At 42.6% G+C, this 22,794-nt stretch overlaps 1 protein-coding gene across 3 annotated transcripts in view; it reads right to left on the bottom strand.

The window, feature by feature from the left end:
• Positions 1-22,794, bottom strand: part of ERBB4 (erb-b2 receptor tyrosine kinase 4) — an 816,477-nt gene that overhangs the window by 113,174 nt on the left and 680,509 nt on the right. For all 3 annotated transcript variants that reach the window (XM_081857293.1, XM_081857292.1, XM_081857294.1), the window contains exon 20: positions 5,466-5,651. In XM_081857293.1, the coding sequence (XP_081713419.1) occupies positions 5,466-5,651 (186 nt within the window). The remainder of the gene's footprint in view (positions 1-5,465; positions 5,652-22,794) is intronic.

Below are 22,794 nucleotides of genomic sequence, written 5' to 3'. Positions count from 1 at the left end.
ACAAGATGAATTTTAACAGGGAGAAATGTAAAGTATTGCACTTGGGCCAAAAAAATGAGAGGCACAAATACAAGGTGGGTGACACCTGGCTTGAGAGCAGTACATGTGAAAAGGATCTAGGAGTCTTGGTTGACCACAAACTTGACATGAGCCAACAGTGTGACGCGGCAGCTAAAAAAGCCAATGCAATTTTAGGCTGCATCAATAGGAGTATAGCATCTAGATCAAGGGAAGTAATAGTGCCACCATATTCTGCTCTGGTCAGACCTCACCTGGAGTACTGTGTCCAGTTCTGGGCACCACAGTTCAAGAAGGACACTGACAAACTGGAACGTGTCCAGAGGAGGGCAACCAAAATGGTCAAAGGCCTGGAAACGATGCCTTATGAGGAACGGCTAAGGGAGCTGGGCATGTTTAGCCTGGAGAAGAGGAGGTTAAGGGGTGATGTGATAGCCATGTTCAAATATATAAAAGGATGTCACATAGAGGAGGGAGAAAGGTTGTTTTCTGCTGCTCCAGAGAAGCGGACAAGGAACAATGGTTCCAAACTACAAGAAAGAAGATTCCACCTAAACATTAGGAAGAACTTCCTGACAGTAAGAGCTGTTGGACAGTGGAATTTGCTGCCAAGGAGTGTGGTGGAGTCTCCTTCTTTGGAGGTCTTTAAGCAGAGGCTTGACAACCATATGTCAGGAGGGCTCTGATGGTGTTTCCTGCTTGGCAGGGGGTTGGACTCGATGGCCCTTGTGGTCTCTTCCAACTCTATGATTCTATGATTCTAAGAAGGTTGGTGGTTCGAATCCCTGCAATGGGGTGAGCTCCCATTGTTTAGTCCCAGCTCCTGCCTACCTAGCAGTTTGAAAGCACATCAAAGTGCAAGTAGATAAATAGGTACCGCTCCGGTGGGAAGGTAAACGGCATTTCCATGCGCTGCTCTGGTTTGCCAGAAGTGGCTTAGTCATGCTGGCCACATGACCCGGAAGCTGTATGCCGGCTCCCTCAGCCAGTAAAGCGAGATGAGCGCCGCAACCCCAGAGTCATCCGCGACTGGACCTAATGGTCAGGGGTCCCTTTACTCTTTACCTTTATTAAAAGGCAAACATCCAAAACTGCCTCTGGCCACACAAATAAGTGTCTGAGGGGGTCACTGAATGTTCCTTGGCTCCTATCAGACCCCGGAGTGTGCTCTGGGTAGCTTTCTAGGCAAGCACAATAAATCTTTCCAAACCGCTTTAGGAAATATAAAGCCAAGAGTAAATCTTGTGTGTTGTGGCAAAGGAAGTTCCTAACTACATATTCGAAAGGTACTCTTTTCTTTTCATTTCCCCCATAAGAGAAAAGCTGGGTTCTCCTAAGATTTAAACAGAGCTGAGCTGAATTGTCATGACTTTTGATCATCATGTCAAAATTTAAGGGTTAGACGACACAGCTGGTTTCCTTGGGCACCGTAGCAAATTGCATGAAAACTGAGAGTATGGGGTTCCCTTGTATGCTTAGAACTGTATACAGGAGAGCATGGAATGTGTCATCCAGCCCACTCTGCCTGAACCCCCTCCTTCCCACAACATGTGACTTTTGAAGTTACAGCCTGCCATCCCCCTGTGTTCTGCCTGCACTATTTGAAACTCCAATAAAGCAAGGGGAGCTGATGTGAGTACAACAGGCTCTCATTGTCAGAAGTTACTCCTCCTGTGTAATCACGTACGGGAAGCCAATGTCTAAAAAGGGCTAACCATAGTTCAGAGATGTGCCAGGGCTTCCATGGGTTTGGTGTTTTTGTGTTTTTTTTAAAAAACACAACTGCACAGTTTTCTCTTTTTTAATCCACCTCGATGCATCCTTGTGAGGTCAGACTGAATCTGCCCCATTCTGTGACATCAGTTTGGAAGACATATATCCCTGCAGACACTTTCCTCTCCCTGCCTACTATAATCTGAAGCAGAAATGGCAAGTAAAGGGGCCCAACTGCTCCTGGTTGGTCACATGTCTGAGAGCACCCCTGATAAAAGCAAAAACACAAATAAACCACCATCACCACACAGGAAAAACTGGTGTAACAAGGACAAGTACAACTCCCTGGCATCTATTTACGTTTTGTGTGCAGAGAGTTTGTTTTATATGGAAATGCTCAATTATGCAATCCCACTCCTGAAATTTGGGGTTAAACAGTTGAAAAACTGTTTTTACCAATTCTTTTATTATATGCACAGAGCTGGGTTAATATGAAAAGTTTGGAGATAACGTAACTACTTGTTCTACAGTAAGAAGTAGGTGTTTCTTTCTGGTTTTTTTAAAGCAGAAGATATGAGTCAGCCGCTTTATTCTGTCACAGTTGTGCACAGATGATGTGTGTTGTATTGCTGCACTTCTTTCTTGCCAAATGTTTTTCTCTCTTTTAACATATTTTGGTGCGTGTGTTTTTAATAGGAACGGAGGAGCTGTGGCTTTCTATGGCGCAAGTCTTCAATTCCCATCAGTCCCAGCAATGATGGCCAGTGATCAGGGAAGATAGGAGTGGCAGTCCAGCAACATCTAGAGGTTCCTCATCCCTCTACTGTTACTCCCCAAGGACACACAGGCATCTTCAGTCACAGGCAGCCTGTGGTCTCCACTTTTACAGATTTGCCACCTGCATTGTGCAAGCTTGATAGTGCTTTCGAAAACAGTATATGGTTCAGACTATGCAATATCGAAACATGTAGACTTTGAAGTGGGGGCCCTTTATCACAAAACTGTAAGGCTCCATAATAAGAAACCGCATGACTCCCCCTTTGCTATCACAATTACAATACAAATGCAATCACAGCGGAATGATCTGCCATCTTCTTGTGATATATTTGAACCAGGGTGCCAGCTCCACTGGTGGAAGCACTCCCCCCCCCCCCGGAATTTTTAAGGAGGGGATTGAACCTCCTCAATATCCTGTGGCAACACTATATCATCACATGGCATCCTGTGTGGGACGTCCTGGCATCGTGTGGGACGTCAGGGCATCACACACAAAGTCATGCACAACGTCAGGGCATTGCGCGTGACACGTGACTTTGTTCCCCTCAATTGTGGCCACCAGCCAGTGCCAATGATTTGAACCAGAAATTCTAAGGGGCTGGGAACATCTGCCCAACCCTTGCAGGCTCGTAGTTCTCACTTCCAGAAAGGCAAGTGGGGAAACATGCAATGGGCACATACATGCCATCAAACTTCTAGGGAGAAACTGACCTTAGCATGTTACTAATCGGACAACACAGTTCTATGCATGCCTACTTGGAAGTAAGCACTACAGTTAGTGTACATGTATACAAGACTGAATTACTGAATTCCGTAAGGGGCCTTTTCCCTAGTCTCCTTTTCCCAAGTATCAAGGAAAACAGATCTCCTGCTGCAAATACATTTCATTTCTGAAGAGCTGAAACTGATGAGCTTTATGCTATAATAACACAAGGTCAAAGTAATGTTAACCTTAGACCATGGTGATACAGAAAAAGATAGCTTAATTAAACTTTGCTGTTCCACCTCAAAAAAATAAGTTACCTTTTCCTTACAATAATCCTCCCCCTCTTTCCCTTAATGGTTCACATCAATTAATCCTACAATTTAGTCTTTAAAGAACAGCTTTCAAGTATGGCCTTTCAAGTACGTCTGTGCTAAACTATTAGTAAAATTCTTTCTCACTTTTCCTTAGCATCATTTCTTTAAATACTTAATTTTGAATTTACTCATTTGGGAGACTAAGGCTGCAATGCTGGGAATAAGCCCAACTGAATTAAATAGGCCTATTTCTGAGAATGCATAGTTAGAGTCACCCTGTAGAGCAGCAATTCTGTACCCACTTGCCTAGAAGTAAGCCGAACTATGAAGACCTTCCCCTGAGCTGCCACATCATTTCCCTCAGCTACTAGCAGTACAACCAGGTGAGCCTCCTCAGGTTTAATGTGGCAAATTCCCAGATAAGTGTGCATACATCGCAGCTGAAATTCACCCATGGTAAGAGGGATCCTGACATAATCTGATATTATAGCACAATCAACAAATTAATCAGGCTACAGATTTATATTTTATGTTTCTTTGGTCACAATAACATCTGTAGGAATAAGAAACTAGTAGTGAAAAACCTTTGTATATTATCCCCAATTAATTGTTAGGGGAATTTCTTGTGGGTGTTTCACATCCAAGTTCCATTTTACTTTGTTTTACTTTCCTTCAGTGTCCCAGTTCTAATGTTTGAATCTTCCCTTTACAAAAACACTTTTTTCCCTATGAATTGCCAGGGTAGTTGTCCCTTCTCCTATTCCATCCCCAACGCTTCCTGATGAACTCAGTGAAACTTGTCAGGGTGGATGGGTGCCTGCGGAGCTTTGAGGCAGCATCACAAAGTAGCCTGTGATGAAACTGCCACTCTAGCAAATTAAAACACGTGGGTTCATGGTGTTCCATGAAGAATAGGTGCATGTCTAGAAGAAGGAAGGTCTAGACACTGGCCAGGAGGAAGGATGCGTGTGAGACCTAGCCAGGCTAAGCCATGTATTAAGGACTTCCAAAGCAGCTGACATCCACTTCCCAGTCCACTGATCCAGTAAGGCAACAAAAGCAGGAGTTGCAATGGTTCCTGATGAGCTATCATACATCCCTAGTGGGCTGGTCTAGGCCAACTGTGTTAAAAGTTTTGATGTCTTTAATGATGTGCCACGTTTTAAGGGAAGGAAGTGCCCAGGAAATGGTGAGTGACAGATCACACACAGAATGTGGTATGTGGCCTGTGCCACCCCCTCAAATGGTTCCCTTTCACAGACTGGAAGAAAAAAATTCAGTCCAAGAAATATTTCAGTCCAAGAAATAGGAAAGAGCAAACACAATCCCCAAACTTTGTTTTTCTACATAGTTTCTGCAGGGAAACGTGCAATGATATAGTGGAAGGGACTGGTATTTGTTTTCGTTTTTATCTTGGTTATTTGAGAAAACAAAGACTGAATTATTGTAGCAAATTATTTACTTTGGATCCTTTTCTCAAATCCCACAAGATATTTACCTACCTCAATTTGTTTCAGGTATGTGAGATCCAGTTCTCCAAAACTTGACTCTCGCTTTACATCATCAGCTTGATTGTCTTCTTCATTTAATTACATTTTATTTATCAATTTCAGAAAGTGATTTCTTCTCATATATCAGATTTGTTTTAGAGAAATAAGTGTATCAATAATGAAAAATGCATGAGATCTAAAGCTTGACCCAGTGGAAAAATCTTCAATATATACTTCCCAAGATAACAAGGGAGAAAAAAAACCCACAGAGCCCGCATTCTCCCTCCCAAACCCAATCACAATAAAACATATTCTATAAATTAATAGAATGTAAAATTTATTTTTGTACACCAGAGATATGGAGCGTAAGCAAACATCTCAAGCAGGGAATCTCAAAAGGTTTGAGATCTCTAGGAAAAAGCAGCAGCTGATTCTGTAAGAGCTTACCTTGGCTATCTGGACACACCAGTTCAGCAGCAGCTGGGAGCCAATGTTATCCTTGTGTTCATGAACGTAGTCCAATAAGCAGCCGTGGGGCATCAGCTGAGTAACTAGCTGGATGGTTGGGCTCAAGCAGACTCCTAGTAGCCGTACCAGATGTGGATGATCCATGCTTGCCATTATAAGAGCTTCCTGCAATAAAAAGCCATATATTTAAAAGAGACACTTAATACCACACTTCCGTGCCCAAGTGAAGCTACTTGGGCTGGTCCCGCTATGTAGCACTGTGAGTGGGAGACAGGTGAAGGCAGGAATTGGTGTCTAAATGATGTTCCTAGTATGGAGGGGGGAAGGTTGCAAACTGGGCTTCATTTCAGCAGTAAAATGTTTTGAGCTGGCAATGAAAGCAACTTTGGCTACACTTATTAGGATGTCCACCATTTGCATTGCAAGCTGTGACTCCTTTCATAGGTACATCTGTGTACATCTTTGAATCTGCATTCACTAAACGCATCATTTCAATGAATGTATCACTGTGCCATGGAACATGAATAGTGAAAAGCAAAAAAGGCAAAGAGGTTTCCTTTGAAAAAAGAAAAAGAAAAGCACGGAGCTACTTCCTCCGTGTTCTCTTTCAAAATACATGCATTTCTGATAGGTTTTTTTAAAAAAAATAACCACAGTGCTTCCACATGTGGTGGTAAAAAAATATCAAATGATCTTGCTGTTAGTAAGTGGTATGAAACCACCATCATCACCCCCAGTCCCCCAAAAGGGGTAGAAGGGTAGAGGGAAGTGGGGTGGGGGAATTATATAGGAGGGGAAGGAGGCTGGGTTTGTATTTGAGAAAATTGCTCATCAGAGCACAAAGAGCATTTGAAACCAAATTGCAGTGTATTTGCATAATGGTTCTTTTTTTCAAAAAAAGAAAGAAAGAAAAGATGAACAAGACATTAATTGTAGGGTGTGTGTATAATGAAAATAACAGATGGTTTAACCTTTTCTTTACTTCTGATATTTTTGAAATTATGTCAACTCATGTTTTTCAGGGCAGGCGTAAGGACTCAGTGTAACTCATGGCAGGTTTGGGCCAGCAAGGGAGAAGAGGCAGGAAGAGCAGTTCCATTTAAACCATTTGTTCCATGTTAAAATTAATACACTAGTCTGTTGCACGGGGTCACCGAGATGCAGTGTTAGTCGCTTTTCGACTGACACCAGAAAATAGCACTGAAGGCCGGCAGAATAAATACATGTTGACAGGTACATTATCCATTTTCAAGAAACAAAATAACTCTCTGGTTTATGCCCTCTCCCCCCCCCCCCAAGTTTTTTCTTTCTTTTCGGCAAAGAAGCAAGCGTTTCTATTTTAAACTGTGGCATTTTTCTTCATGTTGCCTGATTGGGATATGGATTCATTGTTTTTGCACACCAAAAATCAGTGGCAGGTGTGGGAAAAGTATGTTCATAGACATATTAACTTCAGTGCATGATCTCCTGCTCATCTGCTGTTTAATGCTCTATTTGAGATATGGAAAAAGCCATTTATAATGACTAACCAAACTGAGATGTGTTAGAATGTATTTATCCTGGAAAGGTCCATATTGCATGACCCAAGAAAGGAGGGTATAAAATACGTAGAGACCACACTATACCAGTATCATAAACACGGGGACTTTCATGCCTCAGTCAGCATGACTAGTGTTCAGGGTTGATGGGAGTTGTAGTTCTACAATATGTGAAGGGCACCATGTTGGCTACCCCTGTACTATACTGTAATTGGTCTAAAGGATCATGAATCAGTTCTGTCATTTGTATTGATGTAAACCTCCAGAACATATTTTGCATAGCTAACTATTTTGTACATATTTTGTATAGCTAAACAGGGGACACAGAAAGGGCTGAACTCCTCAATGCCTTCTTTGCCTCAGTCTTCTCCGATAAAGAAAACAATACCTGACCTGAAGAATTTGGAGCAAATGTCCCTATTTTCAAAAAGGGGAAAAGAGAGGACCCAAATAATTACCGCCCAGTCAGTCTGACATCAATACCAGGGAAGATTCTGGAGCAGATCATTAAGCAAACAGTCTGTGAGCACCTAGAAAGGAATGCTGTGATCACCAATAGTCAGCATGGATTTCTGAAAATTAAGTCATGTCAGACTAACCTGATCTCGTTTTTTGACAGAATTACAAGCCTGGTAGATGAAGGGAACGCAGTGGATGTAGCCTACCTTGATTTCAGCAAGGCATTTGACAAGGTGCCCCATGATATTCTTGTAAAGAAGCTGGTAAAATGCGGACTTGACTATGCTACCACTCAGTGGATTTGTAACTGGCTGACCGAACCCAAAGGGTGCTCATCAATGGTTCCTCTTCATCCTGGAGAAGAGTGACTAGTGGGGTGCCACAGGGTTCTGTCTTGGGCCCCGTCTTATTCAACATCTTTGTCAACGACTTGGATGATGGACTCAAGGGCATCCTGATCAAATTTGCAGATGACACCAAACTGGGAGGGGTGGCTAACACCCCAGAGGACAGGATCACACTTCAAAACGACCTTGACAGATTAGAGAACTGGGCCAAAACAAACAAGATGAATTTTAACAGGGAGAAATGTAAAGTATTGCACTTGGGCCAAAAAAATGAGAGGCACAAATACAAGGTGGGTGACACCTGGCTTGAGAGCAGTACATGTGAAAAGGATCTAGGAGTCTTGGTTGACCACAAACTTGACATGAGCCAACAGTGTGACGCGGCAGCTAAAAAAGCCAATGCAATTTTAGGCTGCATCAATAGGAGTATAGCATCTAGATCAAGGGAAGTAATAGTGCCACTGTATTCTGCTCTGGTCAGACCTCACCTGGAGTACTGTGGGTACCACAGTTCAAGAAGGACACTGACAAACTGGAACGTGTCCAGAGGAGGGCAACCAAAATGGTCAAAGGCCTGGAAACGATGCCTTATGAGGAACGGCTAAGGGAGCTGGGCATGTTTAGCCTGGAGAAGAGGAGGTTAAGGGGTGATGTGATAGCCATGTTCAAATATATAAAAGGATGTCACATAGAGGAGGGAGAAAGGTTGTCTTCTGCTGCTCCAGAGAAGCGGACAAGGAACAATGGTTCCAAACTACAAGAAAGAAGATTCCACCTAAACATTAGGAAGAACTTCCTGACAGTAAGAGCTGTTTGACAGTGGAATTTGCTGCCAAGGAGTGTGGTGGAGTCTCCTTCTTTGGAGGTCTTTAAGCAGAGGCTTGACAACCATATGTCAGGAGTGCTCTGATGGTGTTTCCTGCTTGGCAGGGGGTTGGACTTGATGGCCCTTGGCATGGTGATCTCTCAAAAGAGATGCCTCTTTTTTTTTGCTTGTGGTTCTGAGCTAGGAGCCACTTTAGTCATGAATCTAGGCCCGTGGGCTTCAAGTCAACACAGGGATGGATGAAGCAATAGTTTAAGGCAGGGTTTTTTTTTCAGCTGGAGCTCACCGGAGCTCAGCTCTGGCACCTCTCAGGTGGGCACCATTGCCGCCATTCTATACCAGATCGTAGCTAAAAGGGCCGAGAAGCGATATTGGCATTCTAAGAAAACAAGGGAGAAGTTAGTGGTGAGCTCCAGTGAGGGTGGATGATCACTAAGGAGTGGGTTCTTTCAGTGGTAGCAACCAATTATGGAAAGGGCTCCCTAGAGAGGCTTGCTGCGTGCCTACATTGTGGTCTGTGTGGCCTTTTTATTTTCTCAGCTGTTTTAAATACGTATGAACATATGATGCGTTTGCTGGATCAGGTCAGAGGTCTAGTCCAGCATCCTGTCCTCACAGTGGCCAACCAGATGGCTGTGGGAAACCAGCAAGCAGGACCTGAGCTCCAGAGCCACACTCTCCCCACCTGTGGCTTCCAGCAACTGGCATTCAGAAGCTCTGCTGCCTCTGACAGTGGAGGTGGAACATGACATCCTTCCCTGTGGCGGCTTCAAGGCAGTCTTACATGGCTTTATGCTTTCTTTGTGCTGATTTTTATGCAGATTGTTGCTGATGTTTAAACCTTGGTTGTATTACTATAGTTTTAATACATGGTTTGTGTTGGGATCCCGCCCCCCCCCCCCCGAGGACCTTGCTGGATATATAAATGTCAAAAATAAATAAATGAAAATAAATGAATTTCAAATGTGGCATGACAACTTATACCAAATTTGCCTGTTTCAGCAGCCTTGCTACAACTTCCAGTTAGAGTGTGGCTCAGCACCACCTGCCTTCGTATGAATACACACAGAAATGGCCCTGTATTGTACCCATGAAACATGCAGACCTGAATCATAGAATCATAGAATCATAGAATCATAGAGTTGGAAGAGACCACAAGGGCCATCAAGTCCAACCCCCTGCCAAGCAGGAAACACCATCAGACCACTCCTGACATATGGTTGTCAAGCCTCTGCTTAAAGACCTCCAAAGAAGGAGACTCCACCACACTAAAAAGCCCTAAACGGCCTCGGTCCAGTATACCTGAAGGAGCGTCTCCACCCCCATCGTTCTACCCGGACACTGAGGTCCAGCACCGGGGGCCTTCTGGCGGTTCCCTCACTGCGAGAAGCCAAGTTACAGGGAACCAGGCAGAGGGCCTTCTCAGTAGTGGCGCCCTCCCTGTGGAATGCCCTCCCACCAGATGTCAAAGAGAACAACAACTACCAGACTTTTAGAAGACATCTGAAGGCAGCCCTGTTTAGGGATGTTTTTAATGTTTGATGTATCATAGTATTTTAATATTCTTTTGGAAGCTGCCCAGAGTGCCTGGGGAGGCCCAGCCAGATGGGTGGGGTATAAATAATAAATTATTATTATTATTATTATTATTATTATTATTATTATTATTATTACACTCCTTGGCAGCAAATTCCACTGTCGAACAGCTCTTACTGTCAGGAAGTTCTTCCTAATGTTTAGGTGGAATCTTTTTTCTTGTAGTTTGGAACCATTGCTCCGTGTCCGCTGCTCTGGAGCAGCAGAAAACAACCTTTCTCCCTCCTCTATGTGACATCCTTTTATATATTTGAACATGGCTATCATATCACCCCTTAACCTCCTCTTCTCTAGGCTAAACATGCCCAGCTCCCTTAGCCGTTCTTCATAAGGCATCGTTTCCAGGCCTTTGACCATTTTGGTTGCCCTCCTCTGGACACGTTCCAGTTTGTCAGTGTCCTTCTTGAACTGTGGTGCCCAGAACTGGACACAGTACTCCAGGTGAGGTCTGACCAGAGCAGAATACAGTGGCACTATTACTTCCCTTGATCTAGATGCAATACTCCTATTGATGCAGCCCAGAATTGCATTGGCTTTTTTAGCTGCCGCGTCACACTGTTGGCTCATGCCAAGTTTGTGGTCAACCAAGACTCCTAGATCCTTTTCACATGTACTGCTCTCAAGCAAGGTGTCACCCATCTTGTATTTGTGCCTCTCATTTTTTTTGCCCAAGTGCAATACTTTACATTTCTCCCTTTTAAAATTCATCTTGTTTGTTTTGGCCCAGTTCTCTAATCTGTCAAGGTCGTTTTGAAGTGTGATCCTGTCCTCTGGGGTGTTAGCCACCCCTCCCAGTTTGGTGTCATCTGCAAATTTGATCAGGATGCCCTTGAGTCCATCATCCAAGTCGTTGATAAAGATGTTGAATAAGACCGGGCCCAAGACAGAACCCTGTGGCACCCCACTAGTCACTCTTCTCCAGGATGAAGAGGAACCATTGATGAGCACCCTTTGGGTTCGGTCAGTCAGCCAGTTACAAATCCACTGAGTGGTAGCATAGTCAAGACCGCATTTTACCAGCTTCTTTACAAGAATATCATGGGGCACCTTGTCAAATGCCTTGCTGAAATCAAGGTAGGCTACATCCACTGCGTTCCCTTCATCTACCAGGCTTGTAATTCTGTCAAAAAACGAGATCAGGTTCGTCTGACATGACTTATTTTTCAGAAATCCATGCTGACTATTGGTGATCACAGCATTCCTTTCTAGGTGCTCACAGACTGTTTGCTTAATGATCTGCTCCAGAATCTTCCCTGGTATTGATGTCAGACTGACTGGGCGGTAATTATTTGGGTCCTCTCTATTCCCCTTTTTGAAAATAGGGACAACATTTGCCCTCCTCCAGTCTGCCGGGACTTCGCCTGTTCTCCAGGAATTCTCAAAGATGACTGCCAGTGGTTCTGAGATCACATCTGCCAGTTCTTTTAATACTCTTGGATGCAGCTCATCTGGCCCTGGAGACTTGAATACATCTAAACTAGCCAAGTATTCTTGTACTATCTCCTTAGTTATTCTGGGCTGTGTTTCCTCTGCTGAATCATTTGCTCCAAATTCTTCAGGTCGGGCATTGTTTTCTTTATCGGAGAAGACTGAGGCAAAGAAGGCATTGAGGAGTTCAGCCCTTTCTGTGTCCCCTGTTTGCATTACACCATCTTCTCCTCTGAGTGACCCCACTGTTACTTTGTTCTTCCTTTTGCTACGAACATACCCATAGAAGCCTTTTTTGTTGCTTTTAACCTCTCTAGCAAGCCTGAGTTCATTCTGTGCTTTAGCTTTTCTGACTTTGTGTCTACACGTGCTGGCTATTTGTTTGAATTCCTCTTTGGTGGTTTCCCCCCTTTTCCATTTTTTGTACACATCCTTTTTTAATCTTAACTCAGTTAAAAGTTCTTTAGATAGCCACCCTGGCTTCTTTAGGCACCTTCCATGTTTCCGTCTCATTGGTATTGCCTGAAGTTGTGCTTTTACTATCTCCCTCTTAACAAACTCCCAGCCATCATGAACTCCCTTTCCTTTTAATATTACTGTCCATGGGATCTCACCCAGCACTTCCCTAAGTTTTATAAAGTCGGCTTTCCTAAAGTCAAGAAATTGAGTCCTAGTATGCTTGGCTGCTCCTTTCCGCTGTATAGTAAACTTCAGAAGAGCATGATCACTCACGCCTAATGATACTTCCACTTCTACCCCACTAACCAGGTCATCGACATTGGTTAGGACCAAATCTAAAATGGCTGTTCCTCTTGTTGCTTCTCCCACTTTCTGGACAATGAAGTTGTCTGCAAGGCCAGTGAGGAATCTGTTTGACCTTATGCTCTTGGCCGAGTTTGACATCCAGCAAGTATCCGGGTAATTGAAGTCCCCCATTACTACTATCTCCCTTCCTTTTGCATGCTTGGCCATCTGTTCCAGGAAGGCATCATCTATGTCCTCCGTTTGGCTTGGGGATCTATAGTAAACTCCCACAATGAGGTCCCTGTTATTCTTTTCTCCCTTAATTTTGACCCAAATGCTCTCACTTTGGCTTTGAGGTTCTAAATCTTGGATCTCTTCACAGGTATACACATCCCTGACATATAACGCCACTCCTCCTCCTTTCTTGTCTGGTCTGTTTCTCTGAAATAGATTGTAACCCTCCATTATTACATTCCAGTCGTGGGACTTATCCCACCAGGTTTCAGTGATGCCTATTATGTCATATTTAGTTTGCTGTACCAAGAGCTCAAGCTCATCTTGTTTATTACCCATGCTTTGCGCATTAGTGTACAGACATTGAAGTCCATTAATCATTCCCCCGTGTCTCTTATTTAAGGATTTTTTCCTCCCATCGCTAGGTCTGCGTGCTGTCTGCTCCATTTGGTCTATGACATTTGGATGATCATCTTCATCAATTGATAGACTCCTACCTTCAGGAGCACTGTCTTCCTCCCCCACATTAGTCAGTTTAAAGCCCTCCTGATGAGGTTTCTGAGATTTTTGGCAAAAACATTCCTCCCAACCGTTGTGAGGTGCAGCCCATCTCTTGCCAGAAGTCCATCTTCAAGAAACTGCAGTCCGTGATCTAAGAATCCAAACCGTTCCTGTTTACACCATTTGCGAAGCCAGCTGTTCACTTCCACTATTTTTCTCTCTCTCCCTGGGCCACGTCGTTCAACTGGGAGGACAGATGAGATGACAATTTGTGCATTTAATTGCTTCAATTTCCTGCCCAGAGCCTCATAGTCTCTTTTGATCTTCTGGAGGCTATTGCTTGCAGTGTCATTGGTTCCCACATGAACCAAGAGGAAGAGGTATTTGTCAGTGGGTTTTATGATTCCTTGCAGTCGTTCAGTTACATCTTGGATCTTAGCCCCGGGGAGACAGCACACTTCCCGAGACATCTTGTCAGGCCCACAGATCACTGCTTCTGTTCCCCTCAGTAGGGAATCCCCTATCACCACTACCCGCCTCCTCTTAGGTTTGGTCGGGGTTCTTCCGTGATCTGTCCGTTCCAAGGTCGCCTGCACATTCCCTGAGGACTGACTTTGTTGCTCGTCTTCATATACCTGATTGACTGTAACAAGGGAGAGATCCTCAAATGGAGTCTGCTCTTCGTCTTCCATGCTAGGGGAGAGGACCTCAAAGCGACTGTGTATTTCTAAACAATCAGAGTGAACCCTGGGCCTCCTACTTCTTTGAGTCACGTTTCTCCATATATCTGGCTCCTGTGTTGGTGAACTAGCCTCCTTCTCAGGGGAGTCCCCTGTCTCCTCCTTGGTGGAGACGGTGTGCTCTGTTGCTTCCAAGAAGAGCTCCAGCTCTCTAATTCTTTGGAGCGTAGCCACACGTTCCTCCAGTTGCTGGACTTTGTCTTTTAAGAGGGCAATCAACATGCAATTGCTGCAGGTAAAGCTGCCTGCAACCTTTGGCAAGATGGCAAACATTGCGCAGGAACCGCAGGCGACTGTAGCTGTTCCCTCACTCTCCATCTTGAGAACGTGTTGTTGGGGCTGGCTGCAGTGGTCCTCCATCATAAGAAGCGTGCAGACAGGACAAGTAACTCCCCCCAAAAAAACCCTAGGTCTCCCCCAACAAACGTTTGAGACTAGCTCCCCTAAATCTAAAGATAGATCAAATTGCGTGCGCCGCTAGGCGTGCGCCGCTGCCCTGCAAGCTCTGATAAGCTCCTCCCACAGCTAATCACCTGCCTCAACAGAAACCCTGCCCCCTCTGACCTTTGCACAGGGAGAGCAGCTAATCAGCCACAAGAAACACACACAGGAGAAAACCCTTTTTGCTCCTTCTTCAGCCGCTGCCCTGCAAGCTCTGATGGCCCAAGATCTTTCTGTGACAGCTTGATAAACTGAAAAGTTTTAATGCACCATGACATTGATAAATGTTTTTGCCTTTCTGAAAATATATGTATAAGTGGATGCCTCCTTAAATTTGCCTTCCCCTGTTTTGGTTTTCTATATTGCAGCCACAAAGACTCTTTAAAGTACTTAAGAAGCTCACTGTACTCTGGGCTGGGAATTATTTGCAAAACCTCAAATGTGTGCTGTGTGACAGGAGAAAGATATTAGAGCGGACACACATTTTTTTCATTAATTTTATGGTACCTGTAATTGCTACAGCAAAGAAACATGTCTACAGTGCATGTCTGAGCAGCCTTTGGGAGGAAGCAATTACAAATTGATGTATCTTCAACATATTTTGCTTGCATATTAAGTTTTGAAGAACCTCCTGCAGAATGCATCCCTCTAGACCTGGCTAACTGCTGAAGCTAACGTAGCCATATGTGGACGAAAGAAAAAAATCAAGAGGAGTGAAAAGAGGTGCAAATATATAACTAACCATTTAGTTATATGCAGAAACAAAGAAACAAACCTATCCCCAAGGGTCTCCCAAGAATATAAAGGCACAATTTACTGATGCATCAGAGTAGCTATGGGTCAATCTAGGTGTAACAGGATCAGTGATCTTGGTTTTTCAAGCAATGGGACAGCCATGCTTGTTGTTCATGTATAAAATGTTTATGAAATCTTAAAAGGGGGGCAGTGAAATTATTCCTCGTCTTACCTCTGCATGCTTTTCTCCCAACTGAGCTCATTTCTAGTAACAGAGCTGAGCTGTGAGAGCTGGAGGCTGCTACTCTCAGAGCCAAACAGGAAGAAATGAACCTGGGCTGATGGGAGCTCCAGCAGATGAAGCGTCAGGCAGAGTTCATCCTTAAGGCAAGGAGGCCAGGGCACACTACCTGGCCCCTCCACTCCTTGACATAAGCAAAACCTAAGCATCTAATAATGTAACTCGATAAATTACAAACAAAGAAACAAACAAACAATTATGCAGGCAGAAAGCCAAAAGGGGTGTGGGGACTTTCCAGTATTTTGCATTGCCTCTCACAAGTATGCCTATCTGCCTACTGGATCTATTATCTATCTATCTATCTATCTATCTATCTATCTATCTATCATCTATCTATCTATCTATCTATCTATCTATCTATCATCTATCTATCTATCTATCTATCTATCTATCTATCTATCTATCATCTATCTATCATCTATCTAATCTATCTATCTATCTATCTATCTATCTAATCTATCTATCATCTATCTATCTATCTATCTATCTATCTATCTATCTATCTATCTATCTATCATCTATCTATCATCTATCTATCTATCTATCATCTATCTATCTATCTATCTATCTATCTATCTATCTATCTATCTATCTATCTATCTAATCATCTATCTATCTAGCATCTATCTATCTATCTATCTATCTATCTATCTATCTATCTATCTATCATCTGCCTTGGGTGTGTCCTCTATGCAATGAGATTATTTTCCTTTGTTTTCCATTCTTTACCTTAACTTTTCATTTGGATGAACTTTAATCAGAACAACTGGAAGAGCAACCATTTTTGTCTGTTTGTCCAATCTTATCCTGTTGTTCTTACAGGGTCCCTTTGAGAGTAAGAATTCCAAATCAGACCAACATATTATTTCTTTGCTTGTCCAAAGAGGCCATGGAATCAGTAAGCAGGATTCTCCCCCAGTACTACTAAGGGGCCCGCAGTGTCTGCTTAACTTGAAACAATGTCAAGAGGAGTATTGGCTGTTGAAATCAGATCACTATCACAGTCAAAATAAAGGAGACTTTTTAAATGTTCAATATTCAGTGCCGACTGAAAGTCAGTGATGGAAATAACATAACCATGAAACACATCACCAATTGCACCTAGACATTTTGCAAGCTCTGGTTTTCCATACAGCTGCAATCGCTCAATATGGAACCAGGGGGCGGGCGGGCTTTTTTTTTTTTTTTTAATTACCTAAGGTAACCTCATTTGCAGAAGGCTCATGTTTTGAGCAGAGAGGCAGTGGTTCACTATCTCCATGCAAAAATAGTCAATATTTTCCCTATCGCAATGGCTTGGCTTTGCCACCTGATTAATGAAGCAGCTGTAAAATGGTATTGACTGTTAATATCACTCTTATCACAAGCAAATTGGTATTACCTCCCCCAGTAATCCGGACATTTTCCTCAAGAAGATAATGCAAACAGTTAAGATAACACTAAGGCCCGGGCTATCTGGTGTTGACCTCATTTTTTTATTGCACAATAATGATCTGTTTGTCCAATTAACAACTAGTCTTCCGAACTGAAGCAAAAATCCTTCTGGAACAATTTTTAATCACTGTAGAGGCAAAATCTAAGATAACACACACACACCACTTGTAACTAATAATACATATTTAAAGCTAACAATGATGAAGCCAGGATCATACCACAGGGCAACATTAAGCACTAGTCAACATGAAAGGCTGACAACGGGTGCTGAATTCTAATGGCCAGCCAGAACTAAGTTAGTAAGGTTTCAGCCAAGTACTTGTCGCTTTTCATTTTGGAGTCAAGTGAGACATTTTGGTAGTTTTGGGTAAACAACTTACCAAGATAATGTGAATATCAGTCTTTGTCTGGTGCTGCTGATTTCATTTAAATTTCTTGGATTAATCACATGAATGATCACACCCAATTAGAATCCCAATTGGAATCTCTGTATACCAACATCCCACACAACGATGGTTTACAAGCTATAAGGAACACCATTTCAGATAAAACCACAGTGGACTTTGCCACCAAACTCTGCCAATTTGTCCTTACCCACAACAACTTCAAATTCGGTGATGACCTGTTCCTTCAGATCAGCGGCACAGCAATGGGCACCCGCATGGCCCCACAGTATGCCAACATCTTCATGGCAGATTTAGAACAACGTTTCCTAAACTCCTACCCACTCAAACCTTTCTTGTACCTGCGATACATTGACAATATTTTCATCATCTGGACACATGGTCAACAGACCCTGGACACCTTCCACCAGAAATTCAATGAATCAATCTATGCAAGAAATACATTTTTTGGACACTACTATAAAAATACAGGATGGGCGCATAGACACCACCTTATACCGTAAACCAACTGACCGACAAACATATCTACATGCCTCTAGCTACCATCCCAAACATACCAAACAGTCCATTGTATATAGCCAGGCACTACGTTACAGCCGCATCTGTTCCAATTCTACAGACAGAGACTCTCACCTAAGAGATCTACAGCAAACCTTTTTAGAACTAAAATACCCAGCAGATGAAGTTAGACAACAGATCAACAGAGCCAGACTGATACCCAGAGAGAACTTGCTGCAAGACAGACCCAAAAAAGAAAATAACAGAACACCTCTAGTCATCACATACAGCTCCCAAGTTAAAACAGTACAACGCATCATCAGAGATCTACAACCTCTCCTGGACAATGACAGTTCTCTTTCTCAAGCTCTGGGAGGAAGACCTTTCATTGCCTACAGACAGCCACCCAATCTTAAACAACTCCTAACCCACAATAATACTACAACCAGACTTAACACGGACACTGGCACCAGAGCCTGCAATAAACCCAGATGCCAACTTTGCTGCCACATACACCCGGACAATACCATTACTGGCCCCAACAACATCACACATACCATCTCGGGACTATTTAATTGCTCATCGTCTAACATTGTGTATGCCATCAAATGCCAACAGTGTCCTTCAGCTCTCTATATTGGACAAACAGGCCAAACCTTACGCCAAAGAATAAACGGACATAAATCGGACATCAGGAATCACAAGACAGAGAAACCAGTAGGAGAACAATTCAATCTCCCAGGACATTCTATACAAGATCTCAAAGTAGCTGTTCTGTTACAAAGGAATTTCAGAAATAGACTGGAAAGAGAAGCTGCTGAATTGCAACTTATTACCAAACTTAAAACCATGGAGAGACCTGGTCTGAACAAAGACATTGGATTCTTATCTCATTATACATGACAAAGCCATTTTTCACCTTTTCACCCCTTGCTTTTTCCTGTAGACCTATTGCAGTCGTTAAGAGTCGTCAACAGGCTCATCACAGCCAACTGCCAATCACCCATTCCCACCACCCTTCTGAGTAATACCCCTCCCCACCTTCTCACTATATAGAAGGGTCTGGTGACTTCTGTTTCAGTGTATCTGAAGAAGTGTGCATGCACACGAAAGCTCATACCAAGAACTAACTTAGTTGGTCTTTAAGGTGCTACTGGAAGGATTTTTTTTATTTTGTTTTGACCCAATTAGGAATCATTGTAATAAAGTGGCATGACATCATGACGTAATGCCACCAATGAGAGTTGGCTATATGATGGTGTCAATGAGGGAAATTAATTATTATGCCCGCAGTCCTATGCATGGTTACTTAGAAGTAAGGCCCTTGAACTCAATAGGACTTAGTACACAGTGAACATTGCAAGGAGTGTCAAAAATGTTAAAAAGGGAAGAGTTTTTTTACATTGTTGAAAACTGAGTTGTTTTGCTTCAGATCTAGATGAATCAGTGTTACAGAGATTTTCAAATCCTTTTTTTCAGTTATCATCTTTAAGGCCTTAGAAATGTGGCTGGTTTGTAAGTTATGCAGAATCTGAGAGAATTTTGTTTCTCCATGGGATTTCTGTTTGTTGATTTGTCCATCTTGGGAATATACCTGACAGACAGTCAAAGTTCAGGGTGCTCTTACATGATGATGAGGCACCAGGAGCAATCAGACCTCCTGAGACCTCTGAGTATGTGCATTAGGACTCTTAGCGAATTTACACCAGCAAAAATCTGTTTGATGTCCTTAACCTAATATGCTCCCTTTTCTAAATTATTGGCTCCTTCTCCCAGTGAAATAACAATGATTAATGGCACATTGTTCTTTTTCAGGGACTCTTTACCAACACTACTTTACGTTTTGCTGCTGATTTCTGAGCCATTGAACTGAGGTATATTATCACACTCTTGTGCTCAATCTGTTATCATGAAAAATCTAGAAAGTAATAACTTATCACTATAAAGTTCTCCTTTTTTAGAAAATAAAGTTTCAAAAATTGCTTAGCTGGCAAATTATATTTATATATACCCTATTTGATTGACTTTAATATCTAGACAGTTCAGCTTCAATCAGACATGTGCTGATTGACTGCTAACCTTGAACCATACAGCAACCTCATTGGAAGGCATTACGTATACACTGAAGAAAATAATACCTTGTATTATTAACACACATCCCATAAAACCTTCATTTATTATCAGCCTAACAGCAACCTGGCATATACATTACCATTTAGAAATTGAAATACCAACGTGTCTACTCTGAATTGCTAATATAAGCTGGAGGCATGCAGAGAAAATTCCTAAATAATAGGAAGTTCTTTGATACAGACTTTCCATTTCTTATTGTGAAGCATTGGCACTAATTGCTCAGTTCTGGGTAACAAATTCAGCCTTTAAAGCTGGATGTTCTTTGCCTGTTTCTTTTTTTTACTATAGTGGGAAGGGATTGTTTGGTAATTATGCCTCTCATTTTATTAATTTTAAATATTTCCTTCTCTTTGAACTTTGGGAAACTTTGAGGCAGCAGAAAAATTCTAAGTTTGTAAGGAATGAGCAGGAGAATTCTAGCTTCAGCCCACACAGCAGTTACCAGGAGAATGTTAGGAGCCAGAAATTTTGACAACAGAGACCAAAAGGCCCAGGGACTTTTCTTTGAGGTTCCTTGGGTGGGCCGTTGTTGTCCTCCATGTACCAGATATGTATAAATGTGACAGTCTTGATTCCACCCTTACGAATAACTTTGCTTAAAAAGCCTGTGCTTTTTAGGTTCTTTTCTTTCCTGGTTTTTGTATAGCCAATAGGGAGCAGTGACCAATGTGCTATTAATTAAAAACATATGTAAATGGCCAATTGTAACCATTATCATCATCCAACATGGTGTCTTGGGCTAACCAACTCAGAATGATGCAAATGGATGGTCTGCCAAGGATCCAGGGGAGGGCTGGATGGGGAGGTCTCTGCCGGAATTGGGGCAGCCTGATAGTGAGGGTCCTGGAGGCAGTAATGCGACAGGGCTCCCCATGAGGACTCCGTGGCTTGGCCTCCCTCCTAGTGCAGCCGCTCCTCCCCACCCTCTGCTACATTCTAATAGATAATGACTATGAAACGTTGCTAGCCTTATCATCCACGAATTTGGCTTAACTCACTTTTAAAGCCATCTAAATTTGCAACCATCACTGTATCTTGTGGTAGCAAATTCCAAAGTTTACCTATGCTCTGGGCAATGAAATACTCTCTTTTGTCTGTCCTAAGTCTTCTTGAATCGGTCTGGGTTTTAGTGTTCTTGGGTGGTCTGGATTTTCGTGTTGCAAGGTGGTGTTGGGGATATTCTCCTTCTCTACACTATGCATGTTGTGAAAGGCATCTATCAAATTCCCCACTTTATAAGCTGAATGCAGGACTTCTGTTTTTATTCTTCTGTGGGAAGAATAGCTTACCTGGGTAAAATATAGTTAAAGCAGGAAAAAAACACTGCCTTGAACATTTCCTTGTCTTCCTGCAAAATATCTAAAAGCAGGTAACTTTCACTGGTAATCAGGTTTCTGGTTTCCTAGAGGCTGATTGCTCCAAGGCATTGCTACATCACATATTTAGCTTTTAGGAACATCCTCAAGCCTAGCATCTCCAGAAAGGACGAAAATTTCCATTGCACTCACAGTGACCTTTTCTGCCTGGAAGTCACAACTGTATCAACAACCTGGGGGAAATCTGCAAACTGAACTCCCAAGGTAAGTAACTGCTCCTGTAAGAGATCCGTGCCCCTAGGTTTGCCCGAGGGTTTGAGATTAAATTGACCAAACAGAATCATCCCACTTCCTACCAGTTGCAAAATGAGGTCCTCATTCTTTATGGAACCCCTCTGAAAATGTTCAGGATGACACCAACACGTCCCTAGGAGAAATTAGTTGTTTCACAGTGGAGAAGCCACTCTGGAAAAGCCTCTTATCACTGCACACACCTGGTGTGCTCTTAGCGCATATAAGACAAAGTCTGGCAAGCGTTTTTGGCTAATATGGTCAACATAGTGGGCAGTCTTATTGAAACTTTTGCATACTGATCATAGAGTTCTAACCATCATGGTCTTAAAGGCCTTACAAAATAAAACATGTCTGTTATTTTTCTGTACTTGGGGGTGGGGGTGGGGAGAAATCTGATGCCTGCATTCATCAAGCGAAGCCAAGCCTAGTTTTTTCTCTTTTTCCTCTGCAATCACTTTATCCATCAACCCCCCTTTGAGCTAACTTAATTTATTTCCTGCATGCTTGGCAGGAGGGGCAGCTGCAAGAGCACTGGTCAGTATTATTTATTATCTTTATGCATCACTAAACAAAACACTCTCCTTGGACATGAAAAGCTATTTCTAGGGATATTGGTGAGCCACAATACGTCTGGAGGAAGTCAAGAATCCCCTCGATCTTAATTATAAAACCATAAAAGAGACCAACTCCCTTTGCAGGCTCTTACCAGGAAACAAATGAGAATGGGAAATTTATTTCAAATCATAAATCCAAAAACCTTCAGTTTAATTTTTCCCAAGCTAACTTTCTCACCTAGCTAAGCAGCAGTGCCTTCTATTATTAGCTCCTGGCCCAATATTGGCTGACAAGCATCAGTCAAGCTGTCTTCACCTCAATGAGCTTGGGGACTCCCAAGGAACTCTACATATACAGACTTCTGCTTGCAACCCCTAATTATTTTCGAAGAGATAATGAAACATTTAAGTGCACAGAGGTTAGATTAAACTTGTAAGTGGATCAAAACCCTGGATAAAATTACAGCTTGTGCAACATGGCCTTTTAGAAATGCAAGACTGTTTCTTTTCTTTTTGCCTGATGAGATGTGTCAGACTTCATTGATTTCCTTCTCTACTAGTTTCCTGGATAGTTTATTTTACTTTCTAATCAGGAGTGCACTCCATGGCATGTAGGATATCTCTGCTTTGATGATAAGCTATTGGCTTTTGGCAAAAGCCTCATGGCTAGTTAGAAATTCATGACATCTCCAAGTCAATTGACTTACAATGTATTAGGAGAAAGGAGGAGGGCTGGGAGACTTCATAGAGCACAGAAATTAATGTTGTTTTGAAAAGTTTCCACA

The sequence above is a fragment of the Podarcis erhardii genome (assembly GCF_964252035.2).
Source record: "Podarcis erhardii genome assembly, chromosome: 1".
Lineage (NCBI taxonomy): Eukaryota > Metazoa > Chordata > Lepidosauria > Squamata > Lacertidae > Podarcis > Podarcis erhardii.
This window is presented reverse-complemented; position numbering and strand designations above follow the sequence as displayed.